We start from the raw sequence: 25,963 nt of genomic DNA, 5'->3' as shown, positions 1-25,963 counted from the left end.
ACCACACACACGCCCTGTCACCNGCGGCCGCCTTCCCCAGACAGAGCTCCTTTGTGTCAGCAGAGCTATTTATGGACTTACCCAAGTTCCCCAGGGGAGCGATACCTGCTGGGAAAAGCTGAACCAAATGACCAGGTTCCACCTCCCACATCTAGGTAGCGTTTTTCAGAACCCTTGCATCACTCGCCCCTCCTCCTCTTCCTCCTCCTCCTTGCCCTCCTCCTCTTCCTCCTCCTCCTCTTCCTCCTTTCCAAACACACACCCTGTCCAGCCAGAGGCTGCCGCTCTGGATTTCTTTCTTCCATCACACAGAAAACTCCGATTCCCCGAGCCACTTTCACCCGGGGAGGAGGGGAGCGGGATGTCTAAGGAAGCGTTCTCGTCCTCAGTCGGCCGGTCTGCAAGGGGCCCCGGCTCCTGGGTTACATGGTCACACACACACACACACACACACACACACACACACACACACACACATACACACGGGCCCTGGCTCCCCTGCGCCCGTCCCCAGGGCCTGGGCTGGCCCCCATGTGCCTCTCTGGAGGGAGGGGCATCTGTCACTCGAGGAAGCGGCAGCCCCGGGCACTGGGATTCCCAGCCGGGGGCACCCCACATGCATGCAGAGGGCTCCCCGGTTCGGGCAGAGCAAAGCCAGCAGCTGCCGGCTGCCGCTCTGGCAGGATGGAGCCAATCCCTCGGGGCTTCCCATCACACCCCCACCCCCACACTCGGCTCGCATCCCAGTCGGGGGCTGCAATTCAACTCAGAGGTCCTGCAGCTAAGACTCCCGACTGCTTCTGAGAATGTCGCTGCCTTGGGATAGGGGAGCAGCCACTTCACTCAGCACTCAGCACTCGGCACTCAGCGCACAGCAGCACCCTCCGGTGTAGCTAGAGCTGAGCCCTCGTGTGTCGAATTCTGGGGAATCGGATGGACAGAGAGCGTGGGGCTCCCTCCCCCACAACACGATGGCCACATGGCCAAGAGTGAAGGAGAGACATCCTTTAACAGAGGGACTGTGGCGGAGGAAGGGGGCGGGCAGAAGAAGGAACCCTGGACTATGAGGCTGGGTATCACTGATCAAGTCCCTGCCCATCTCTAAGCCTTGCTTTCCTCATCTGTAAAATGGGGCTGACAACGCTTGACCTGCCCACCTGTGGGATTCAGAGATCATTCAATGGTCCCATGCCAGAACGTGGCCTTTGTGGACTCATTTAACCCTCACCAGCACCTTGTGAGGCAGGGACTATTATCACCCTACTCAATAGGCAAAGAATCTAAGGTCCAGAATGGTAGCCACCAGCACCCGAAGTCACACAGCTAGCTGGCTGACTTTTCTTCCATCACACAGAAAACTCCGATTCCCTGAGCCACTTTCACCCGGGGAGGAGGGAAGCTGGGCAGCCGGGATTGAAGACCAGTCAGTCGGGCCAAGTCCAGGGTGCTCGCTCCTATAAGCCCTGCAGAGTTCACCACCGCAGGAGGTGCTTTGCCAACACCGACAGCCACCGCAGTTAGTTATCCGATGTCAACAGTCACACCCTGGGCTGTGCGTGGGGCCCAGGCTGGGGGTGCCCATCCCACAGCAGCCCCAACCTGAAAATGCTTTACTGCGGAGAGCCAGGCACCCTGGGGCGTCTCACAGAAAAACTGACAGGAAGAAGGTGCCCCTGTGTTCCCTTCTCACCCCACCCCACCCTGGTGGCCCTGGGCTGAAGTGCCATCCTCCGCCTCGTACTCTCCCTGTGTTGTCTCAGTGTCTCTGCATGTCTATCTCTGCCCGTCTCCCTGCCTGCCTCTGCCTCTATCCCCGTCTTATCTCACACAGATGAGCATATGCACGCGTGCGGGTGCAAGAAAACATCCTATATCAGGCCCACTTGGAACAACCCTCAACTGAACGGGTCACTTACAAACCCCAATCAATACTTTGCCTTGGCCCTGGGGGCGGAGACAAGGCAGTCATTGCAGGGTCGAAGAACCTTCCAGATTGGAAGACTGCCATCCTGCACCCCTAGGGAGCAGGGCCCACCTCATTCTGGGAAACTAAGAAGGTGAGTCTCAAGAGAGTCCAGTCCCAGGGCGGCTGACCAGTTCCCAGGGTGGAATTTCTAGTGTTTGAGATAAGATTGCCTAGGGTGGGGGGTGTAGGGCTCTTTAACAGGCGAGGAGTCCCCAGGTTTCAGCTGGGACCTCACCTCTCAATCAACAAACTTCTAGAGCACCAACTACCTGCCGGGCTCTGTGCTGGGTCCTCGGGATGTGGCAGAGAATGGACAGGCCAGGGCCCTGTACTCACAAAGCTCCTGAGGGAGACAGACGTCAGCCACCCAGGCAAACTAGTGAGTCCGTAATTAGACACTGTACCACAGTGGGCAGGACAGCTCCGCCCGCCCAGGGAGCGGGGTCCAAAATAGATCCAGAACGCAGCCATTGATGCTCTGGAGCCCAAGGATCACGAGGAAAAGACCCAGCAAGTCAGCACCCTGAGGCCCAGGAGGCTGCCGGACTAGGGTAGGAGCTTAGGGGAACCCGCGCAGCCACTGCTCTCTGTCTCTCCAGAGCTCCAGTGGCAAATCAGAGAGGCAGGTGGGCCGTCCGGGGTACAGCCTGGGGCAGGACAGGCAGTCCCGGACACTCAGGCTGTCTAAGCCAGAAGGGCTCTTGCACGTCTCTCATTGCTATTCCCCATTTACAGACAGTGAAACGAGGCCCAGAGAGGGAAAGTGACTTTCCCAAGAAAACAGAGAAACTGAGTAGCATGGCTGGGACCAGGAATTAACTCCCAGTCCACTGCTCCTTCCATTGCACCCCAGTGCTTCTCAGATCTACATAAGTGATGGTGCTATTCAGCATAGGAGGAACTGGGATCCAGGAAGTGGCAAGATCTAGGTGGCCCACAGGCCACCGGGATCGGCACCTGGGCATCCAGGGCCTGGGCCCCGTTTATGGACCTACATACTGTATTTAACAAACACTGAGGTGACACTTACTATGTGTCAGCACTGTTCAAAGCACTTCCCAATTATTGACTCATCCAGCCTTCATAGCCTATCAGATGTGATGTCTAATGTCCCCATTTTACAAATGAGTAAACCGAGGTGGAGAGATTTTGAACCATTCTCAAGGTCACATACCAGTAAGTGTAGAGCGAGGGGCCAAGCACAGTCCACCCTCCCCCATGTCCTGTATACTGGTGCAGCTCACGCGACCGACAAGCCCCCAGCCACCCTGACAAGCTGGCTGGCCAGGCGGCCCGATCGTGCCGGCAGACTTCTCACTGTTCAGACAAGCCGGCAGCAGCTCCCAGGGCTAGGACCAGGGAGGGTCAGCAGGAAGCCTGTGTGTATACACTTCCCATTTCTGGGGCGGGGTGGGGGGGAGGCGGCCCCCCACCCAGGCAAAGCCCCAGCCTCTAGCAGCTCAGGCAACCTGGACAGGCTGCTGCCCTGCAGCTGCTTGGTAACCAGGTATGTGCCACCTTCCCTCACTGNGCCCTGCACAAAGGGAAGCCCACCTGCCTTCCTTTCTCCTGCAGACCCTACTTGAGGGTGGCCAAGTATTGGCAATGCCCTCCCCAAGGAAAGGAGGGTCCGCGCGAGAGGCTAGTTAATAAGCTTCCCTGTCCTGGCTTCTGCTCCAAAGTCCACTGCGATCATTGTTCCGGGTTGGGAAGGGGGGTGATGCTGCTGTGGCAGAAACCGGGCACGAGCCAGTGAGAGGTGTGGTCCCAGGAATTCCAGAGCACATGACGGACTAAGACCACTCCAGCCTCCACCAGCAGCTGCTCGGGCCTTCATTCTCTCTAGAACGTTCTCCCCGGAGAAGGAAAGAGGCAGGGCTGTGCTCGGGTGGCGGGACACTGAACGCCTGGGCTGGGGTATCCTGGCCCCACCTTCCACAGAGCCCTGCCTCTGCCCCCACCTACTATAAAAGAGCACGATGAACCTGAGCTGCCTTAGGAAGCTGTAGTTATCTGTACACACGCACCCCAGCCTCAGCTTTCAATCTGCTCACTTAGGAATTTCTGGCCTTTTACTCACCGGGTCTCCCATCGCTGGTTTAGAGGGCTACAGCCTCCATTTGGAAAGGCCCTCCCCACAGAAGAGTCAGCCAAGACGTACTTATTTGTCATTTCAGTAACCACTGAATCCCTACACGTGCTGGAGCCTGTTCTCAGAATGGTGGGCCCAGACAGACAGGGAAGCTGCCCGCTCCCGAGATCTGACCTGGATGATGGACATTGCCGATGCTGGTACTGGACGCTGCGAGCAGGGACTGTCCTGGCGTGTTCTGGCCTCTGTGACCTTAATGCCAGGGGGCACGCTCTCCCTCCACCTGCTACAGGCATGTCCCTGGCTCTTCCTAGGGGCATGAACCTTGTTCTTGGGGCCCAGGCTGCCAGTGGTGAGGTGGGACAGGAAAGAGCAGCCATCCTCAAGTTCAAATTCATGGAGGGTTCTGGCCTATAGTCTGCAAAACCCAGGTAAGTCCCCTCCCTCTTACTGGCCTCAGCCTTCCATCTCTAAAACGAGTCCAGCTCTGCTCCCCAACTTTCAGTGGCCAATCCTAGGTGCCTCCCAGCTCTCCTACTGAAGGAATGAGTTCAGTCAGTGGTTTTTAGAAAGAGCACAGGCTTTCGAGTCCAAAAAAAAAAATATGAGTGTGGCATATCTTGGCAAGTCATTTTAATGTCTCTGGGCCTCCCATCTGTAAAATGGGGCTATTACAGTCTGCCTCACTGGGCCCTGTGGGGGACCAAATGAGGTGGTGCATGCAGAGTGGCAGCATACGGCAAGTGTGTAACAAGTAAACAACAACGTCATTGTTGCTGTGTTGTCATTATTGTGGCTATCTGCTGAAAAGGACAGAGTTCACCTTGAGAGGGTGGATGTAAAGAGTAAAGTTAAGTGGGGGTGCCTGGGTGGCTCAGGCGGTTACGCATCCGACTTCAGCTCAAGTCATGATCTGGCAGTCCATGAGTTCGAGCCCCACTCAGGTTTTGTGCTGACAGCTCAGAGCCTGGAGCCTGCTTCGGATCCTGTCTCCCTCTCTCTCTGCCCCTCCCCTACTCTCTCTCTTGCTCTCTCAAAAATTAACATTAAAAAAGAATTTTTTGTTTTAAGAGTAAGGTTAAATGTGAAAATATCTGCGGAGGGTCTCACAGACGAGTCAGCCCTGACGTGGTGCCCGGCATGTACTAATAAGTGATAGTCATTAACATTTATAGGGCCACAGGTTCATCTCACAGATGGGGAAACTAAGGCACAGAAAGGTTACGTGGAAAAAATTGTGGCAAAACGGGCCCCATGGCCCCACAGCCCATGCAGGTGGTCGAGGGCCTGGCTGCAGTCCAACCAGCCACATGCTGGCCAGAGGTTTCAGGCTGGGGGTAGTGGTCCCTAGCCCACCGTGCTGTGGGAGCTCCAGTGTTAGGCCGGGTGTGGACTCCCAAATTCCTGGGAAGCCTTCAGCACAGAGCTACCGACTCAGCTATGTGGAGGCCAGCCTCGTGACCTTGGCTGCCAAGCACACTGCCTCCTGGGTCTGCTCGCTGCCTGGACTGCTGGGCTAAGGCCCAGGCCCCTGCAAAAGAGGGTCAGCGGAGGAAAGACCGGACTGAAAGGTTAACTTTGCCACTGTCTTCTCTGAGCTCCAGGGCCAGGCCGGTCCCCTCTCTGGGCCTCAGCTTCCCCATTCCTAAAATGAGCACTGGGGTGTGACTCGGTCAGTGCTACTCAGAGTGTGGCCCGCAGAATGGTCCCAAACTGCAAACTTCTTGTCTCTGGTTTGCAATACAGTAAGCAGTAAACTTGAGTGCTGGAAACTTCTGTAGCAGACATGGCCCATGATACCCAGATGCAAGACCAGTGGACTGGGCCTACTGAGGAGGGTACGAGGCTGGTCCGGATGTTATCAAGCCAGCATGAGAAATCACATGCGGTGTGAATTTTATAAAAGTATAAGGCCCTTCCCCACAGGTGGTTTAAGAAGCCGTGGTCTAAATGCTCTTGTTTCCATGAGAACCCGTGAACTAGGCCTCCATCACGGCATCTACACCTGCAGTTGGGATGCATGATCCTGTCACCCAAACTGGTCCCTCTCAACCACTCCTGGCTCAGAGAATGGCACCACCGTTCACCCATTTGCCTGAACTAATATAAGCTGAAAGACTACCAGGAAAAACTACCAACAGAGAGCAAACAGCTAGAAAAAAAATATGGTGACATTTCTAAATTCCCAAGATTGGAAAGGGAATCCTGCTAGTGTCCATGAAGAAACCTCAGAGAATCTGCTGAGTGCTTGCGCTTCTTACAACGCTAAAGGCTAGGATGACAGATCATCACTCTCGGGTTTCTGGAGAAGGACGCAGGTAGAATTCTCTCTACTTAGGAAAGGGATGACTCAAACATGAGGGCAAATATTTTCAGACTTACAAAGACTAAGAAGGAATGCCACCCACAGAACCCTTCTGGAAAAATTACTTGGGAAAGCCCCCAGAAAAAAAAAAAAAAAATCAGAATCAAGGAGTTGACAAGGTGGTGTGATACCTGAAACATTTACACACTTAACTGCTGAGAACATAACTGAGGAGTTAAATGCAATTTAACTTTAAATCTTTTTTTTTATGTTTATTTAGTTTTGAGAGAGAGAGACAAAGTGCCGAGTAGGGGAGGGGCAAAGAGAGAAGGAGACACAGAATCCGAAGCAGACTCCAGGCTCTGAGCTGTCAGCACAGAGCCCGATGCAGGGCTCAAACTCACAAGCTGTGAAATCATGACCTGAGCCAAAGCTGGACACTTAACTGACTGAGTCACCGAGGCGCCCCTAAATAAATGACTGTTAATAACAGAATGTTTCAAAATGATAAAAATCAGGGGAAAAAAACAGTAATAGAAACTAAAGTTCCAGAGGATTTCCACAATCCCTAGGAGGCACAGAGGAAAGCAAAAACAAGTATGAGCTTAGCTGACACATTCACTATGGGCGTTCAGAGGTGAGGACAAACTCTTCTAGATCTGGTGTCATGGCTAATACTGAAATACATTTATGGAAAAGGTGAGGGTAAAACCCCTGGCAGACTAAAACTGGGGTGTAGAATTGCAGAGGAAATTCTGCAGAATAATGGGAGGGCAGCCTTGTAATACAACGGACACTTCTCATGAAGCTACAGCAATTAAGTCTCAACCTGCTATAGGAATAGACACATTAATGAGGAAATGAGGAGCGGGGTAAAACTTGAAAAACAAAACCATACAGTTCAAGGGTGTGTGTGTGTGTGTGTGTGTGTGTAAAGATTATATAATCCTGTGGTGAAGACCATAACATCAAAGGCAAAAAAATATTTTAAAAAATTTATAGATACATTAGTCATCAGAAAAATGCAATTCAAAACCACAGCAAGATACTACTTCAAACCCGCTAGGATGGCCATAGTTTTCAAAATGGGAAAATAGCAAGTGTTGTTAGAGAGGATGTGGAGAAATTGGAACGCTCACACACTGGCGGTGGGGAGGCAAAGTCATGCTTCCCCTTTGGGAAACAGTCTCACAAGTCTTTAAAAAGTCAAAGTTCCCATGTGATGTAGGGATCCCACGACTAGGTATATATTCAAGAGAAATGAATACATGTGTCCACATAAAAACTTGCACACAAGCATTTATGGCAACATTATTCACAATAGCAAAAAAGGTAGAAATAACTCCAATGTTCATCGATGGATGGGCAGATAAATAAAATGGGGTATATCCATGGCTCCAGTCACCCATGAAATAGGCTTCAGTCATAGAGAGAAATGAAGCACTAGCACTTGCTACAGTATGGATGAACCTTGACAACATGATGCGAAATGAAAGAAGCTGGTCACAAAAGACCAAATATTATAGGATTCCATTTACATAAACTGTCCAGAATAGGCAAGCCCACAGAAAGCATCTTAGCAGTTGCCTTGGGCTGGGGGATATGGGGGAGGGGGTTTCTTTTGGAGATAATGAAAATATTCTAATATTGATTGTGGTGATTGTTGTACATTCTATGATACACCAGAAACACACACACACACACACATTGAATTACACGCTTTAAATGAATGAATTCTATGATGTGTGGATAACATCTCAAAAAGCTGCTACCAAAACAAATTATAGACATGACTGAATACCTATCAATCCAAAACAATCTGAAACATTATTTTAAAGAATAAGAAGAAAACACAAAAATATCCTTATTATATAAAGAGCTCTTGTCAACCAAAAAACTATAAACAGCCCAGTTTAAAAAAATGTGCAAAAGACTTGAACAAGCGACTCACAAAAGAGGCAACATAAATGACTAAAAGGCCTATGAATAAATATTCGACATCTCCAGTAATCAAAGAAATTATCCTCAAAAAAATGTAACAATGCAGTGTGGGTGAGGGTGTGGGGAAATGGGCATTCTCTCACCCAGACTTCCAGTTTACTTGGGACCAAGAGGTTTCTCGGCAAGCGGGACTTTCTGTGCTAAAAAGGGAAAGTCGTAGGCAAAGCAGTATACACCAGTCAAGTTAAAGTTCTGATCAAAGGGGGGCATGGGTGGCTCAGTTAGTTAAGTGGCCAACTCTTGATTTTGGCTCAAGTCATGATCTCACGGTTCCTGGGATCCAGTCCCCACCATTGCCCCTGTCAGTTCCATGATGACAGCTAAAAGCCTGCTTGGGATTCTCTCTCTCCCTCTCTCTGCCCCTCCCCCGCTTGTGCGCTCGCTCTTGCGCTCTTGCTCTCTCTCAAAATAAATAAAATAAGCTTTAAAAAAAAAGTACTGATCATAGGGGCAACTGGGTGTCTCTGTCAGTTAAGCGTCTGACTCTTAATTTCAATTCATGGTCTCATGGTCTTGAGATCAAGCCCTGCATCAGGCTCTATGCAGAGTGTGGAGACTGCTTGGTACTCAGTCTCTGCCCCTTCCTCCCCAATAAATAAATAAAGTTTAAAAAATAAAAATAAAGTACTGATCATAAATCAGTACAACCATTCCAGGGAGTCTTATAGCAATAGGTATCAAGAACCTTTTTTATAAATATATACCCTTTGGCTTGGAAATTCTGCTACCTGGAATTTATTCTAACAAAATATTCATTCATTCAACAAATATTCGTGGAAGGCCAAACATGTACACACTAGACGATTCTAGGGATACGAAGATATACCTATAAGGGTTTTTATCTCGGGTTTTTGTACCAATGAAAAATTGGAAACAACCTAAATCTTGAATGACCAGAGATTATTTAAACAAAAATATGTCGCCTACGCAATAAGATAGTCCCCAGGCACTAAAAATGATGTTGCAGAAGAATATTTACTGACGTGGAGACATGGATACACTACGTTGCCAAATGGAAAAAAATACAGGTTAGAAAGTTGTGTGCACCAGTAACCCCAGCTTGCAAAGTAGCTATATGTGTGTATAAACAAATGCCTTACAGGAGACACCCCAAAACGTGAACAGGGATTATCTCTGGGTGTTGGAATTGAGAGTGAACTTCATTTCCTTCTCCTGGTTCAACTGCATGAAATGTTTTCTTCATAACAAACATGAAGCAGTTTTGTAACAGCACAACAAAAATCAACTGCATTTAAAAACAACAGCAATGAAAGAAAAAAGAAAACCTCTGCCATGCCTCCATTGGAAGAAGCCCCAAGAAAGGGGGTTGCAGAAAGTCAAGCAGGTGTTCATACTTGATCTGGCAGTGGCCCCATGACCGAGTACCTACCGCATGCCAGGCACTGGCACAGACCATGCCCTCTAATCCTCACAAGACTCCCGTCAGCATTTGGCAGGTGCTGCGTGATCCACCAGTAATTGCACAGCTAGTGAGAAGCAGAGCTGGGGTTTGAACCCAGCTCCCTGCCTCTACCTCATCTAGGTCTGCTGGCTCCTGAGGAAGGGCAGAGAAGGGTTCCGAGCTGGCCGGCCCTCTGTCCTATAGGCCCGTGTCCACCATCCCTGCAGACAGTCCAGGGGGCGACAGAAGAACAGGTCAGCAAGGGTGGGGACGCCGGCATAGGGAAGGCCAGCTGGCAGCGGTCAGGGCTTGGGGCAGACTGGTCAGTACTGCTCGCCTGCCGGGCGACTTTCAGGAAGCCCAACCACATCCGGCCCCAGGAGTTCCCAGGCCCTGTGCACGCCCAGAGGCAGTGAGAGAAACCTCCCAAGGCCCGCGGCTGCCCTGCTAAAGCAGCAGGAGAGTCTGCCAGCTCGGACCTTCTCCCTGGGCTCGGGGACCGCTGGCCAGGCCTTCCCCTCTCTGGGCCTGCACGACGGAGTGTGAGGGCTGCCGGCTCCTGGCCCCTCCCAGATCGAAGCCTTCTGAATCTACGGCCCTTCCTCACATAGGGCCTGGCAGGAAGAGGAAGGGGGTGAGGCACCCCACCCAGCTCCCAAAGGAGCCCCCTCCTCTTCCCCTCAGTTACATTCCCACCGCTATTTTTAGAGCAGACCACAGGGAGCATCTCCACCAGCCCGGCCAGGCCCAGAGCTCCAGGTAAAACAGCAGCCCCATTCATTCCGCTCCAGCAAGAACACACCAGGAATTTACAGACCAGCCAGCTGACTAGACGGCCTCTTCCCCCGCCATGAGCTGGATCGTTTCTCACTATTTCCATTACAGCCCGAAGTGGTGACTTACTTTTCCTAATGACAACACAGCTGAGTGAGACAAGGGGAGCATCTCTAGGACAATCTGTGCCCCTCCCCACCGTCCACCTGGCTGAATCTTCAAAAGTCACCGAAGAGGAACACTGGCCTAGAAGCTAGGGGTTTGCATCCTACTTACAATTCTAGACCAACTGCTTGGCCTTTGGCCAAGTCCTTACCCCTCTCTTGGTCTTGGTTTCTTTTCTTCTTCTTCTTTTTTTTTTTATGTTTATTTTCGAGAGAGACAGAGCATGAGTGGGGGAGGGGCAGAGAGAGAGGGAGACAGAATCTGAAGCAGGCTCCGATGCGGGGCTCAAACCCACGAACCGCAAGATCATGACCTGAACTGAAGTTGGACGCTCAACCGACTGAGTTCCCCAGGTACCCCAACCTGGTCTTGGTTTCTATAAATCAGCTTATTAATCAGTTCATCTTGGTGTAAGAGGAGGCATGATTTTCAATTCCATGTTCCCAGGGTCTACAGTTCTATCAAAATTCTAGTCACTCATAAAATAAACAATATATTCACCTGCTTTGGGATATGTGCTGAGTTGTGTTCCCAAAGTCCATCTGAGAGTTGATTAGGGTCTCAGAATGCATTTTCCCACTGAAACCGCTGTTATAAATGGTGGTCAGCTTCCTAGGCTAGCCCCCTGAACCTACCCTTAACGCTCTTCCACGAGGACCAACAGAACGGAAAAACCGTGAACATTTAAAAGACGCTGTTTTAGAAAATTTACCTGGAGTAGTTTTTGAGTAAAAGAAGATGTACATTAAAGGCAATGAAATAAGTCAATGGTGACTTCGGGGGAAGAGTCCAAAGGAGAGTCTGACCACATGAGAAACGAAAGGCACTGCGTATTGATTACCATAAATTTCACTTGAAAGTTAGCCTTAGGCCATAACCTCAGTAGTTGGGAAGGCTAAAGAACACACATGCGTACGTATATATGTGAAGTTCAAACAAAAGAGTGCAGTGAGTAGAAAGGAAGAAGGAAGAGGGGAAGACTCTGGGTTGGAATGCTCCTTGTAACTGGCTTCCCAGGAGTCAGCATGGAAGGAGGCATCTCTGGGTAGGGAGGAGGCAGGGGTGTGTTTATAAGGTGTGTACCGGTAATGCGGACCCTTCCCTTACAAACTCCACAAGTATACCTATGTGTCATGAGTACGTGGTATATATCAGCCATGTATATAGCATTTGTATATATCCAGGCGCATACACTCTTATTTCAATGTGAAGACCAAAATGTCTGTTTTCTTTCTTCCTTAACATGCTATTAAAGTTCTGAGGCTTTGAAGGTGACTCTTGTAAATCACCTACATTCAACTCCCTGGTTTCTCTCAGTAAAGAAAGGAGATGATCAGAGAGATAAAGTGATTTGCCCAAAGTCACACAGTGAGTTACCAGCAAAATCAGGATTCAAACCAAGACCTTCAGGGAAACCTCCCCTCTCCCTAAGCCCCACAGACCTGGGGAAGAGAGTCATGGGAGCAGTTCTGGTCAATTCTCCTTTGCCTCCGAGGATGCTAGGAGTCAGCACGGAATACAGTAGTATCCATGACCCTGAAATGAACCTGGCCAGATTGCTTAATAAGCCGAGTAGGGACCCGGGCCCTGGTCTCACAAACTGGAGGTACAACAGAGAAAGTTCTGAACAAGAGCGTCAGGACCCCTTGGCCACTAACTTGTCCCATCACTGCAGCCAGGTCACTTCCCTTTTTTGAGCCTCAGTTTCCTCATTTAAATTCTAGAACATGAGAAGCTTGACTCATATGACCCAATTCAATTCTACAACGTCTACTGAGCCTGTACTAAGGATGGGGCAGTAACTGAATAGGAAATAAATAAGATTATGCCCTCCACTGGCTCCCGAGGAGCTCAGAGTCTTGCAGATAAGACACGTCTGCTTAACGCCCTGTGCTAAGGATGAACAAATCCCATGGGAGCCAGAGAAGGAAGCCATGACCTCTGGTGCATGCCTGGAAAAGGTGTCTCAAGAGAGGGGCCAGACCTTAAAGGCTGGGGATTGCATCTTACAGGGACAGCAGAGGGTGGGCGACCTTGGGTAGGAAGAAACAGCCTAAACGTGAATGTGCACAGGGAGTTAGGAGAAGGGGAAATCATGCAGCGTGGCTGGGCTGCAACCACAAAGCAGGAGTACAGGGTGCCCAGGAAGAGACCTGCGGTCCACGCTGAGACCTAGGCTTTATTTCGACAACAGCGTCCCACGTGGTCTGGGTGCAGGTCAGACGGCCTGTGATTGCCGGGAAGCAGGAGCACAGAGCAATCAAAAGCAGGTGCTCTGGAGCTGGGCTGCCTTGTCCCAATCCTAGCCTCTCAGCTGTGTGACCTTGGGCAAGTTCCTTAACGTCTCTAAGACTCGGCATCTTTATCTACCAGTTGGGTGTACCAAGAGTAGATGTGTAATGGGGACAATAAACCTCATGAGGCCGTAGTGAGGATTAAAGAGACAACACAGATCATAGTATAACTGCTCCCCAAATCATCTAGTGTTAGTAGTCTGCCCTTAAACCAATTGCAGGATGGTAGCTCGGCTCAGAGAAAGGCTTGAGGGAAGATAAGGTCAAGAGAGGATGGAAGGTAAGGTTGTGCTGTCTTCATTAAAAGCAAAAACAAGAATAGCACCATAGCTGAGGCGAAGAGCAAGACAGCGAAGCAGGTGGTCTGTCCATCGCCAGGTGGGCTTCGAGCAGGAAAGACAGGGAAGCTAGAGAGGTGGGAAAACGGTTGAGCCTTTCAGGGAAAAGAGCCCACTTTCTGAGGGGGTATCTGAAATCCAGTCCAATTGATTCCCAGGCACTTTGGGCTGAGACTTGGAGCCAGTCAATTAGTAAAATCTGGGCCCACAACACAGAGAAGATTCTGCTTAAGTCAAAGGCCAGCTTCCAAGACTCATGCTCAAGCATACCAGGTCCTGAACCTGAAGCCATCCCTTTCTGCTTTTGGCCACAGTTCCATCGTTGCTAGGCTCCCAACACCATGTCTGCTGATTCTCTTGAACACCAGACTCAAAAGGGGAAGGGCCATCAGCCCACAGGTCCCAGGGCCCCTGTGATCCTGTCTTAAGGAGCTCCACCCTGCCTTTCATATCAAATCTGGCGTGAAGCTCTTGAGCGTTTCTGAGCCACCCCTCAGACATCCAAACTTTGGAAGCTTATTCTCCCTTGCATGGAGAAGACATCCCGTTAATTTGTCCTAAACCATCTGCTCCAGAGCTTAAAGGACCATGGCTTCTATTTGAAGGATATCATCCCCCTGCCTCTTCTAGAAGAAGACGATTGATTTCTCTACTTCCATCCCTAAGAACCAGAACTTTGCATCTGGGAAGAGCAGTGGGTTAGGTTTGAAAGGCTTTGGTTTGAAGACAAGCTCAAACCAGCTGTGTGACCTTGGATAAATCATTTAACTCCTCCGAGTCTTAATCCCTTTCATCTGTACAGCGAGGCTGCTGGTGGCCTGGGGAGATGATGCCTGGGGACCCCAGTCGCTATCTCGGAAGCCCCTACTGTCCCTGTGGGGACCCCTCCCACAAATTCCCTCTGCCTTCACTTGGCAGACCCCACTGGTGCCATGTGTGAGAGATGAGGGCTTGGGTGGCAGAACTTAACAAAAAATATTTTAAATAAAGAATGTTTTAAAAAGATATACATAAATAAATGTCATCATGATTTCCAAGAGGTTCCAGCTCCCAAAGGGTCAAAAGGCCAGGCCAGCAGTGACTGGGCATGGCTGCTTACAGGAGAGTCAGAGTTTCAAAAGACCCAGTGCCTGAGACACAATCGAGCATGAAAAATGGGATCAGAGGGTGTGAAGGGAACGTAAGGGATCACTTTGTATTCAAATCGCACAGATGGCCTTTTCAACAATAAATGGTTGTGCTCCCATCCTCCCGGCTCCCCGGCCCCAGACACCAAAGCAAGACAATTGGACCGTCAGGAAGGAGACCATTGTGTAGGCTTCTCAGCATGATTTATGTGGAGGGCGGGGCCCAGCCATGTTTCCCGTGATCATGACTCTCAGATGCACTTTCGATAGGGTGTGCATCATCCTGGATGGCTAGGACGGACCGCGATGCCGAGGAGCAGCAGCCACCCGCTCATATTTCATCTTCTCCAGCCCAGGAAGCCAAATGAATTGTCCCATCGATTGGAGAGGCAGAGCAGCAGTGGCGCTGTGGCTCACCACAGTCACCGGGAAGACCAGCCCAGGCCCTCTAGGAGCTGACGTCCACGCCCCCCAGCAGCAGCCAGGACTAGCACCCCAAGTCAGCAGCGTGTTGGGACCGGCTGGGAGGAAAGCCCTGTCCCCAGGGCTCCGGGTTGTGTTCTGATTCTCCATTTCACTGTGGCCAGAGCGCCTGTCCTCTGCACCTGTCTGGTGGACAGAGGTAGGTCACCAGGTCCGGGAGAGTCAAGCTTGCTGCCTTCCCAGACAGGCGAGTCTCCTGGGCCTCACATTCCCCTTAATGTCATTTTATAAGGGAATCAAATGAAATCAAAGTGCAGCTTGCTGTCTGTATGGAGGCAGCCACTCCGCCTCTCAGAATTAACCCTGCGGGCTGAGTCCTGGCCGACAGATGCTGGGTATCAGTTGCCCCGCCGCAGGCCCAGCCTAATCCCCTGCTGGGTGGGGGCATTGGCCTGGTGGCTGGCAGATTCATCCCATCCCCTGTTCAGGGGGTGTCTGATCTTGCCTAAATAGGAGGTGACGGACATATTCTCTTCTGGGCCATCCTTCTTGGAGTTCAAGTGGCCCCAGCAGCTGGGCATCCTCACCAAGCATAAGAGCCCTCTCTAAAGACACTGAGGTCTTCTAGGATGCGATGTAGAGACCAACCAGGGTCCAGGGGCTTTTCTGGTCTGAGCTATCTCTCTAGCCTCTTTGACCCCCTTTTCTATGCAGGTGACCATGGTTCCTATATGTATCTTTTGTGTACGAGCTCTGTCACTCAGTCCCGTGACCTTGGGCTTCCCTCCCTCTAGGTCTTGGCAGTTAGAGAAGGGAATGAGAGCTATCCAACCCTGGGCTCCAGGCAGTGAGCCGGCTGGGCTCCAATCACTGTCCCTTAGTAGGTCCTAGCAGGTCACTGAGAGAGCAAGACAAAGTAGAGGAGAACAAGGGGAGGTGGGGGGCAGGGAGTCCTCTCTTCTCATCCCAGGGCCTCCACTGTATCTGAGGGTCTAGAAATTCACATACCTACCTCCCCAAGCACTACCCAGGACAGGCCACAATTGCCCCTCACCTGGAAGAATGAGGGGACCCCCTAACTGATCTCTTCACACCGGCTTGGGTGCCTCCTTGGGCCCTCTGATCTTCTAGAAATGTACCTGAGACTGACTCCCTTTCTCAAAGCCTCCAATGGCTTCCCACTGCATCGAGAACGAATACACCTGGTCCACCTCACCACTCATCTCCAGCCACACTGGCCTGGCCTCTGTTGGTCCCAACACGCCAAGCTCCTTCCCATCTCAGGTACTCTCCACGGGCTGTTCCATTTGCTGGAACACTCCTTCCAAAGTCTTTGACTGGCTAACCCCTTTCTGGCCTGCAGGTCTCAACTTCAAAGTTATGATAGAGTCCCTGCCCATCCCCCTCCCACAACCCCCCCCCCACAGAAATCTAAATAATATTCTCTCTTAAAAGGATCTTTGTCTTCATAGGTGATCAGTTTGTAATCGCGTGTGTGCATGTGTGTATGTGTTGGTGTTGATCTATTTAATGCTCCCTCCCCTACAGGAACTGAAATCTTGATAAAAGCAGGGGCCGTGACCACCTCGTTCTCCACAGAATCCCCAGCTCCTAGCCCAGAGCCTGGCATAAAGTGGATGTCCCCAAAATATCCGCTGAATGAAGAAATGAATGAATGAGTACAGATGAAAACTAAGTGAATGAGTGGAGATATCTTCTGGCAGTGGAGGACGATGACTTGGTTCTCCAACAGGGCTGCCCTCTGCCAACCTCTCTCCTGTTGCCCCCAAGGCAGGCACTGGAACCACAGGGAGCCCAGATGCTACGTCTTCTCCTCCTTCCTTGTAGGGAACAAGTTTGAGTCTTCTCCATTTGGGACCTTCTGATGCCAGTCTGCGTGTGCCCACAGGGCCTCTGTGATGCCGGTCCACACACACCCGTGGGGCCACTCCCTTCAGATGACCCTAGGCCCACCATCTTGGTCCTCCGTTTTGGGTCCAGTTGAGGTGAGGTTACTGTGTGGTAGGGGATGCCCAAGAAAGGGTTAAGTTGCCAGAAGCAGAGTCCCGCCCTTGGGTTTGCTCAGCCAATCAGAGTCTGTCCTGATGAGGTAAAGCTTCTATCCTGGGTAGCATTGGTTGAGTTGGCAGGCCCCGTCTCCTGCTGGAGAGAGCCATAAGGGTGGAGTTTCTGTGGAACCAGACAGAACTGGAATTAGCTCGCTGTCTACTCTGGCCAGGGCTGCCTGACTCCAGGACCTGCCCCTGTGCCTTTCTAAGGTGCCCAGACAGACCCTGGCATCTCCGGGGCCCCGCCTCTAGCTGACCAGCAGAAATGACAAGGTGGCATGCACTTCGGTGTCCCATCTGGGAGAGGTCTCACAGCCAGAGCAGACCCAGAAGGCCTCAGTTTCCCTGCCTGGGCCCTGGAATAGAGCAGGTGGTTACCAGGAAGTAGCATGGAGCGATCATCACATGAGCTCAGAGCAGCAGCATTCCACTTCAATAAGCAAGGCCGCTAGATGAATCTTCCTATACAGGCATAGCTTTCAAGTAACAGTAATAGCAGCTAGTTCACAGAGTTCTTCTTGTGTGCACATTGCATGAGCTTAATCCTCACGAGAACCCTGTTAATCCATCCACTTTACTGATGAAAAAACTGAGTCTCAGCAAGGCTCGGTGCCTCCCCAGAGGTCACAGAGTGGTAAGAGTTTACACTTCCCATGTCACTTGCTATATTATTTTCGAGCAGTCTGTTGGCATATCTGTCTCCACCACCGGACTGCGATCTCGCAAGGAAAGAGTGCGGCAGATCCTTCCATGCATTCCCACCAGCATTCCCACCATGGAGTCCAGGGCGCACCCTGAGGACAGAGCAGGTACTGCATCGCACCCCTCTCACGCCTGATGGCTGTCGGAAGCCCACTCTCCTCGGAGGTTTCCCATCGCCTGGGCCAGTGCTGTGCACGTGGTGGGGGCTCAGCAGGGGTCCACTGAGCAAACAATGAATGTGCAGCCGTGACCCCACCGGACTGCTCTTAGGACCCATCAGGCACAGCCTTTCAAGCGTGGATTGCCACTCTCAGTCACCTCTGCCCAATTAAAGGAGAGTTCCATAGGACAGGTCTCATCCATCTCTGTGACCCTGAAGGACCTGACCTAGCATCTGGCACAGAGCAGGCATTTCTGATGTATATTTGATTGGATAACCAAAATAATATGCAACTGTCTGTCCCTACTGGTTTAGAACCTCAGTGGCCACAGGCAGGACCACCTGTGAGTTATTCTAGATTAGAAGCATCATAGCACTCGCTGTGGCTGGGGTCTAGTAAAAGTGATCCCAGGCAGAAGAAAGGTACGTTCCCTCCAGGAGCAGATAATGAAGCAAGTGGGCGGGGTTCTGATAAGAAAGAAGGATGTGGTGAGCAGAAGGAAGCCAGGTCATTCACTTCTACAGGGAGAGGGAGAGCTCATACAGAGAGAGGGAGAGCTCATACGGGACCAACCCAGGGCAGCCTCCTGCCTACTGCGATCAGCTCCAAGTGAGCCGGAGAGAGGCAACGGGGCCCCCAGAGAAGAGATGGAGGCCAGACACCGTCTGCCTCATTGTGTCCACGCTGCCACAGCCGGACCTTCCCCCCACCCCCACCGCAACCTACAGAGACACAGCACAGCAAGCCTGTGGCCGCCCCACCCCTGAAGATGGGACAGAAAAGCTCCGGCCCCTAAAGGCAGCAAAGTTCCCAGGGTCTGGCTCCCTGACGGGAGACTGGATGACCCCAGGCCCTCCAGGGTCATCTTCCGTGGTAAGCTTTCATGACAGTCACTAGGCTCCAAGAGCTAGAAAGGGCCACCTGGCCAATGCTTGAAAGAGACCACCGAGGAAGCAGCTGCCAGAGGTCACACCGCAGGGGGCGGTACACCTGCCTCTGTGTTGTCCTTCGAATCCATCTTCTTCCCGTTCCCTCTACCTTTCCCAAGGAGCGTTTCACATTCAGGGAGTCCCATTTATGTTTCACAAATTTGGGAAGAACTTTGCGTTCCTTGAGATGTGGCAAGAACCCCCCAATCCAAGGTTCCAGCAAACACTGTTGAACAGGGTTGAGAAGGGGCAGCAGGGGGCTTCGGGGAGCTGCCTTGCAAACCCCTTTCCCGGGAGAGGCGTCTGAGTTAGGGCAAGGAGCAGCCTGGCCAGCGTTTGACCTTGGACCGCAGAAGGCGGAGCATTCCCAGAAAGAACAAAGAAAAGGCGTTTTAAAAAAAAGAAAAGGGAGGCTACTCAGGACAAATTGATCAGGTGGGCCTCTTTCCGCCTGAAAAGCAAGAAGCTGGGGTCTGAGCGCTGCTTGGCCTTCCCTTTCCTCTCTCCCTGGAGGTCAGCAACTTTAGCAGAAAGGCCACGGCCCAGCCCTTGGCCAAGACATGCATGCTCACCTCCGAGGCTGCCAGGACCCGGTGGAGCTGCGCGCTGGTGGATGGCCGCTGGGCCGGCTGGATGGCCCCCAGGCCACTCTGCGGGACTAGAGAAAAGCCTATCTACCAGAACTTCTCTCGGGGAGCTATTTAAGTGACCAGAACAAATAAGTTGCTAAGACTCATTAAGTGTGTATGCCAGGGGTGGGGATGGGGGAGCTGGGGCTTGAGACCCCAAGGGGCCTACCTCACCAGAGATGTTCACGTAGCTCCCTTCTAAGGAGGGTGAGCCGGTGGGGTGTGTCAGGGCCACGGCAGGGCCCAGTTGTCAGTGAGGAGGCAATTCTGAGGTTGTCTCAGCAGTCAGGCCCTCCTTATATATGCTTCCCCACCCAACACACAGCTTCTCCATTAAACGCACACCGAAAGAGTTTTGATTTGAAGAGGTGGCTAACTCTTGGCAGCCGCGGGTGCCCTGAAGCCAGGCTCCAAACCCTGGGCTCTTCCAGCGCCAGCCAGCCAAGTCTGCAGCCTGCCGGGACCAAGGCCCGTCTCAGAAACTCAGACTAGGGCACCCGGGTGGCTCAGCTGGTTACACGTCTGACTTCAGCTCATGGTTCGTGGGTTCAGGCCCCTCATCGGGCCCTGCACTGATGGCACAGGGCCTGCTTGGGATTCTCTCTCTCCCTCTCTCTCCGACCCTTCCCCTGCTCATGCTCTTGCCTTTTCTCTCTCTCTCTCTCAAAATAAATAAACAAACTTCAAAAGTAAAGAAACCCAGACCATCCTCAGTCGCTCAACCTGTCTTCCCAACCAAAGACAGAGACTTACTGCCCACAACTCCAAAGCCTGCAAACTCTGAAGTTCAAGCAGAAAGAACTCTTCCCCCTAGACCAGAAGGAGCTGAGTGCCAAACAGAAGACAGCTGGGGCGGGAGGATGGGGCATGAGGTCAGCCATGGGACACCCCAGGGACCGCCCCAGTGAAGAGAGTGGCCTGGTTTCTGACTGTGACCAAGCCGGCAGCCTACGGCCTCAGAGACAGGTCTCTGTGGAGCAGAAGAAGCTGGCAGTGGGAGGGTAGCTGTAAGCAGCTGGGGCCGAGGTGGGGGCAGTGCGCAACCCATCAACTATGACAGATTGAGCACCTACTGCATACCAGGCACTGTGCCACGAACTGCATATGCACCATCTCATTCCAGCCTCCCAGCAACCCTTTGGAGGAGGGGCTGCTGTTCCCAGATGGGGACACCAAAGCACCGAGTAGTAGAGTGACTTGCCCAAGGTCACAGCGCCAGTCAGCAGTCGAGTGTGACTCGAAGCCCCTGCTCTTCCCACTATCCTCCCTCATCAAGGTTACTCCTGCCCCTGGCCGGCGTCATACAAGATAACGTTCAAGTCTGTCTGGGATCACAGAATTCTCAGACTCCGACTCCCTTCCTTAGGGAAGGGCTGGGGAGCGGCCGTGCACCCCTGCCGGTCCAGGGGAGGCTCTCCAGAAACCTCCTGGCCTCAGCAGGCCTGTCCCTGCAGCCCCCTCCCTATGCCTGCTGGAAGCCTGGGGAAGAAGAAACAAGACCAGAGAGTTTGCCGGCTGGCACTCACTGTCCTTCCCCCTCTCCCCGAGCCAGCAGACCAACCATTCAGATCCTCACTCGGCCAACCAGACCAAATCCCCAGGTTTCCAACACTTTCACCAAAGAGAAGCCACCTGCGTGACTCACAAACAGGAAATACAGCTGCGCCTTGTGGCTGGCATCCGGCTGACACAGGGGAAGGCTATGGTCCGGCTCCCATCCCGTTCCCTCCAGTAGGGGCACGGGACCAGCTGAGGGGTGCCTATCCCAGGTCAGCCTCAGCCGGGAGGCTCTAATCTTCCGAGAGGCCCCCGCTGGCCAGCCCCTGGTCCCCAGCAAACTCTGCTTGGCTCCACTCGGCTGTGGCCTGCATCGAATTAGAAAAGCTTCTGCCGCAGACATCTCCCGACGATGCCTGCCCTCGGCCAGTGTTAAGCACCAGCTTGCTGCCCCTGGGCACGACCTATCCAATGGCAGAGGGGGGCCACATGCCAGGCAGCATTGGCAGGCCAACCCAAATTAGACCTTGCCGTAGGCAAACCATTGAACAGAGCCGAGAAGTGATGGCCATGCTCCATTAGGCTCTGTCACTCTACCTGAGCAGTGCAAAACCCACTCAACAGACCCGGTGAAATCGAAATCCATTCAACAGCCCCAGTGAGATGCCAAAGGGGAGAGATCTTCAAGCACGGGCTTCCCTGCTAAGAGCTTGTTGCTCAGATCCAAGTCCTACGCTGGAGCTGGTCCCAAGCTCAACTCGGAGGCTTGAGGGTCCAGGCTGGCCGAGGGGAAGCCGGGCAGCCAGGGCTGCGGCCACTGGTGAGGCCCTTACCTTGCTCTCCGGGGGCGAGGCCGCCAGCTGTTGCTGCTTAGCGATGTTCTCCGACAGGCACCAGCACACTCTCTTCTTCTGCTCCTGCGAGTGCGCCTCCAAAGTGAATAAGCACTCTGCCTTCTGACGTCAGGGAAAATAGAGAAAAGGATGGTCAGGGCTGCTCCCTGGATTAGGGGGCTCCCAGGCCCGAGCACCTCCCTGGGCTCCCGAGGGCGAGGCTGAAGCAGGGAGGGGAGTGCCCACTAAAAGCCACAAATGCACACCAGTCCCCAGTGACATCGAGGCAGCCAGAGGAGCAGGGAAGCTGGCTTGGGGGCCAGCTGGAGAGCGAGCCGCGTGCCCGCGGGTTGGGGGAAGGGTGGGAGGCGCCGGTTCCCAACACAGTGGAGGCCTGTGGAGAGCCACAGGGCAGCGATGGTGAGGTCACCCCCGGGGACAGGCAGCACAAGGCAGCAGCTGGGGGAGCACATGGGGAACCCAGAGGACCAAGGTCTGCAGCCCTCTGATGCTCTGTGGAGCCAGGACCCCTCCTCCAGCTCGCAGAACCTCCCTTCCCCCACCTCAGTGTACAAAGTCAGATGGGCAGTTAGACAGACATACCAACGGAATGCAAACAGAAACTTAGGTCCCTTTAGAAAGTCTTGGCGGGCATAGTCACGTGGCCTCCTATAGCAACCCCCCCCACGCCCCCAGCACCTGGCACATGAGCAGGGTGTGATCAGTGGCCACACAGCTCAGTGGAGCACGCCAACAGATCCAGGCACCGGCCCTGCTGTTGTTCACATCTCACTCTGTTATCTAACCTTGTTAAGTGCAGGCTCGTCTCCCCAGCTAGACCAGAAAGTCCTTCCGGGAGGGCCTTTTCCACCTCGGCCCAGCAGAGGACTTGGCAAGTAATGGCCTCGGTGAGCTCTGGCTCCTGGAGGGACTTCCGGGATGAGGTCAAACCCAGGCCAGCCCTGGCACCAGCGCCAAGGCGCTGCTAAGACCCGGGGAGTCGGCCCCCCGGGAGTCGGCACGTGGGGCGGTCCAGCACGCCCAGGGCCATCATCCACTCTTGGACATGCTGGTCAGAGGACGGCAGGCTCTTTCTGACTCCGCTGGAATTTGATTATAACCCCACAGGGCTGCGATTATGTGAGCTCAGCCAGGGAGCTAAGAGCATGAGCCGGATGGCTTGGAACAGAGAAAAACAGTGTTTCTATGCGGCTCTCCCTCGTTTTGCAGTTGGACAGGCCTGGTTTGAATCCCAGCTTTGCCACTTCCTGGCTGCCGACCTCAGGGAAGTCCATAGAATGGGAATGGTGACATCACCACCTCTGAGAGCTAGTGAGCAGGTAACAAGAGCGACCAGAGGCCTCAATGAACAGCAGCTACTGTTGTGATCACCCATACTTCACTCATTTCACAAACCGTTGTTGAGCACCTGCTAATTTTCAGGGACTGACTAGGTCTTGGGGGTGAAGAAGCAAATAAGAGAGATGGAGCTCCGGTCCTCAGCTTGGGGCAGAGATAAAAACCAGTAAACAATTAAATAATATCATAACCGATTGTGAAAAGGCCAAAAGGGGGAGATCCTCTTTGAGCCTATTTGCGGTCAGAGAAGGCCTCTCCGAAGGGCCAGCCAGGCGGCTCATCGGGAGAAATCGTTCCAGAGAGGAGGAACAGCACATGCGAGGGCTCTGAGCTGGGGTGGCTACGAGCATCATCTGATAGCACTGGGGGATCTTTTCTGTTCTGCTACCCCACCCCACCCTCAGGGATGCCACCCTTCAGGGCGGGGCTGGCTCCCGTGCTAAGTGCTTCCAAGGAGCTGGCCATTCCGCTCCTGCCCAAAAGTGCTCAGAAGCGGCTCTTCCTAAAAGCATCAGAGGAAAAAGGGCAGAAAGTGCCGCCCCTCGGCTTCGGGGAACTGGGCGGATGTGGTGAGGCAATCCTATCACTTAACGGCAGGTTCCCTCCACTTCTCAGAACCCCCAACCCGCTGCAAGGGAAGGACACGCCCTTCAAAGAGAGACCCCCAGATTTCCTGGAGGGAAGCCAGCTAGGGGCAGGAGCCCATCTGTCTCCTCGCAGTCCCCTGTTGGGCGAGCAGTGAGGCAAGGACCATGGTCCCTTCCATGGAAAGGCTGCATCTCCCACAAAGCTGGCCCTGCCTCTCCCTAGCTGTTTGGGCTTCAGCAAATCCCTTCATCTCCTGGACCCAAACCTCCTCTCCTTCTGTTCTAAGCCAGGAATTCTGCCTAAATAATAATTCGTTTTACCTCATTATCAAATTGAAAGAGCACTTTTCCCAGCCATGCTCTCATTTTGCTCTTGGCAATTCCACGAAGAGGTAGGGAGGGCTTGGACGGTTACTCCCGATTCAGGGAAGGGGAGCACCAAGGCTCAGGGTGGCTAAGGGCCTCTGTGAAGTCTTATGGCCAGCGAGCAGCAGAAGGAAGGCTCAAAGCCTTGGAGAAACATGAGTTGAGAGTTCACCCCCCAAACCTGGGAGGCCCGCTAGGGGGCTGGCAGGAATGGCCCCCCTTGCAGACGGAGCCCAGAGGCAGCTAGACTGCAAAAGCTTTCAGAAGAGCTCTATCAGCCGATGAGTCTCAAAGCGGATGCAGAACTCACTGGTAGCTTTTTGTATACCCCTGCCCTACGCCGAGCTCCAGGATGGCGGTCCCTTCCCACAAGAGTGCAGGAAAGCCTCCCCTCACAGTGACAGGGCTGCCAGCGTCCTAAGCTTGAGACGTCCCCGTCACATGCCATGCCCCGCATGGCGCGAAGCCCTTCGCCAGTAGGGTCTTGATCCTTCTTTCAACAACTTGCAAGGCAGAAGCTGTGACTATCTCCACTTTACTGACATCCCAAGAACCACTTCCTCTCCCCGCCCTGTGGATAATCTCCTTTTAGAAAGTCCTATTTCTCCACCTGGGATGGTGACCATGTGACCTGTCTCAACAGCAGGGTTCGGGGAGGCTAGGTGCCTGGCTCTGAGAGCCTGAAGCTGAAAGCCCCATAATGCTAGAGTCCGGAAGCCTTCTAAGGCACCGAAGACCTAACCCCAGGCCTCTCCGAGGGCCGGGAGTGGGCTGTCTTGGACGGACAAACATTTTGAGAAGGCCCTTCCTCCCAAGGTTCCTTTCTAGGAGCTTTGGAGGCTGGTCTGGATGAGAGAGCGAGCGAGCACAGAACCAACTCCCTCCAGGGAAGCTGAATTCCCATCTGTTGAAATCCACCCACTTCAGGGACCCCATTGCCTGCCTGGCTGCCCAGCATATGAACAGTCTCTCTCAGTCCCCTGTGTGGTCTAACTCTTTGGTTTCAATGCTGTTGCACACTGTGCCCTCAAATACCAGGAGCCACGGTCAAGGCTGTAAGCGGCTCCGAAGGCATCCTAACGTGACTCACTCAGAGGCAGGGCCTCCTGCTGGAGCGGCACTGGGCCCAGATGTCTGCATTCAAACATGAGCATCCTCACATCCACCCAGAAACCCAGGTCCACCCAGCCTCTTTAAAACCCCCATCTTGGGGCGCCTGGGTGGCTCAGTCAGTTAAGCCTCTGACTTCGGCTCAGGTCATGATCTCAGGGATCGTGAGTTCGAGCCCTGTGTTGGGCTCTGTGCTGACAGCTGGGAGCCTGGAGCCTGATTCGGATTCTGTGTCCCTTGCTCTCTGACCCTCATCCACTCACACTCTGCCTCCCCCCTCAAAAATAAAATAAACATTTAAAAAATTATTTTAAAGAAACCCATCTTGCCTTACCTCCTTGTTCCTGAATTAATATAACCTTTTATGAACTAAAACCTCTTCTGCTACTATTTGTTCATCTGCTTTGACAAAATTCCTCCCACTTAATTATAACGACCTTATGACACAGGTAGGAAGGAAAGGCACAGCCGTTACCATTTTCCAGATGGGAACACTAAGGCTCAGAGAAGTTAAGCCAGATGCCGCAGGAGACCTCCGGGAAGGAGATTCAAATTCTGTCTCCTGCCTCCTCTGGAGCCTGGAACCTTCCCACGTTTGTATAACTCTATACGTACATTACAAAGAACATGAGATATTCCTCCTAGCTTTCTTTTTAAAAGGTCAATAAATCATTGGTGATGTGTCTAATGGAGAATAAATGAATATGAAAAAGCTCTCCCCCTGGTATGAAGCTGACAATAATAATAACCACCATTTATTGAGTACTCACTGTGTGTCAGGCTCTGTGCTAAGTGCCTTGAACAGGGTATCTTATTGAATCTCATTTAATCATT

General features: G+C 52.6%; 1 protein-coding gene across 1 annotated transcript in view; it reads right to left on the bottom strand.

The window, feature by feature from the left end:
• LOC144236157 (regulator of G-protein signaling 3-like) overlaps positions 1 to 25,963 on the bottom strand; it is a gene marked incomplete at its 5' end in the record, with an annotated part of 80,961 nt that overhangs the window by 30,962 nt on the left and 24,036 nt on the right. The window contains one exon of the mRNA XM_077769768.1: positions 21,708 to 21,830. Within this exon, the coding sequence (XP_077625894.1) occupies positions 21,708 to 21,830 (123 nt within the window). The remainder of the gene's footprint in view (positions 1 to 21,707; positions 21,831 to 25,963) is intronic.

This window comes from Crocuta crocuta, unplaced genomic scaffold (genome assembly GCF_008692635.1).
Source record: "Crocuta crocuta isolate KB4526 unplaced genomic scaffold, BGI_CrCroc_1.0 scaffold95, whole genome shotgun sequence".
Classification (NCBI taxonomy): Eukaryota; Metazoa; Chordata; class Mammalia; order Carnivora; family Hyaenidae; genus Crocuta; species Crocuta crocuta.
Note: the sequence above shows the minus strand (reverse complement) of the source record. Positions and strands in the feature narration are given on the sequence as shown.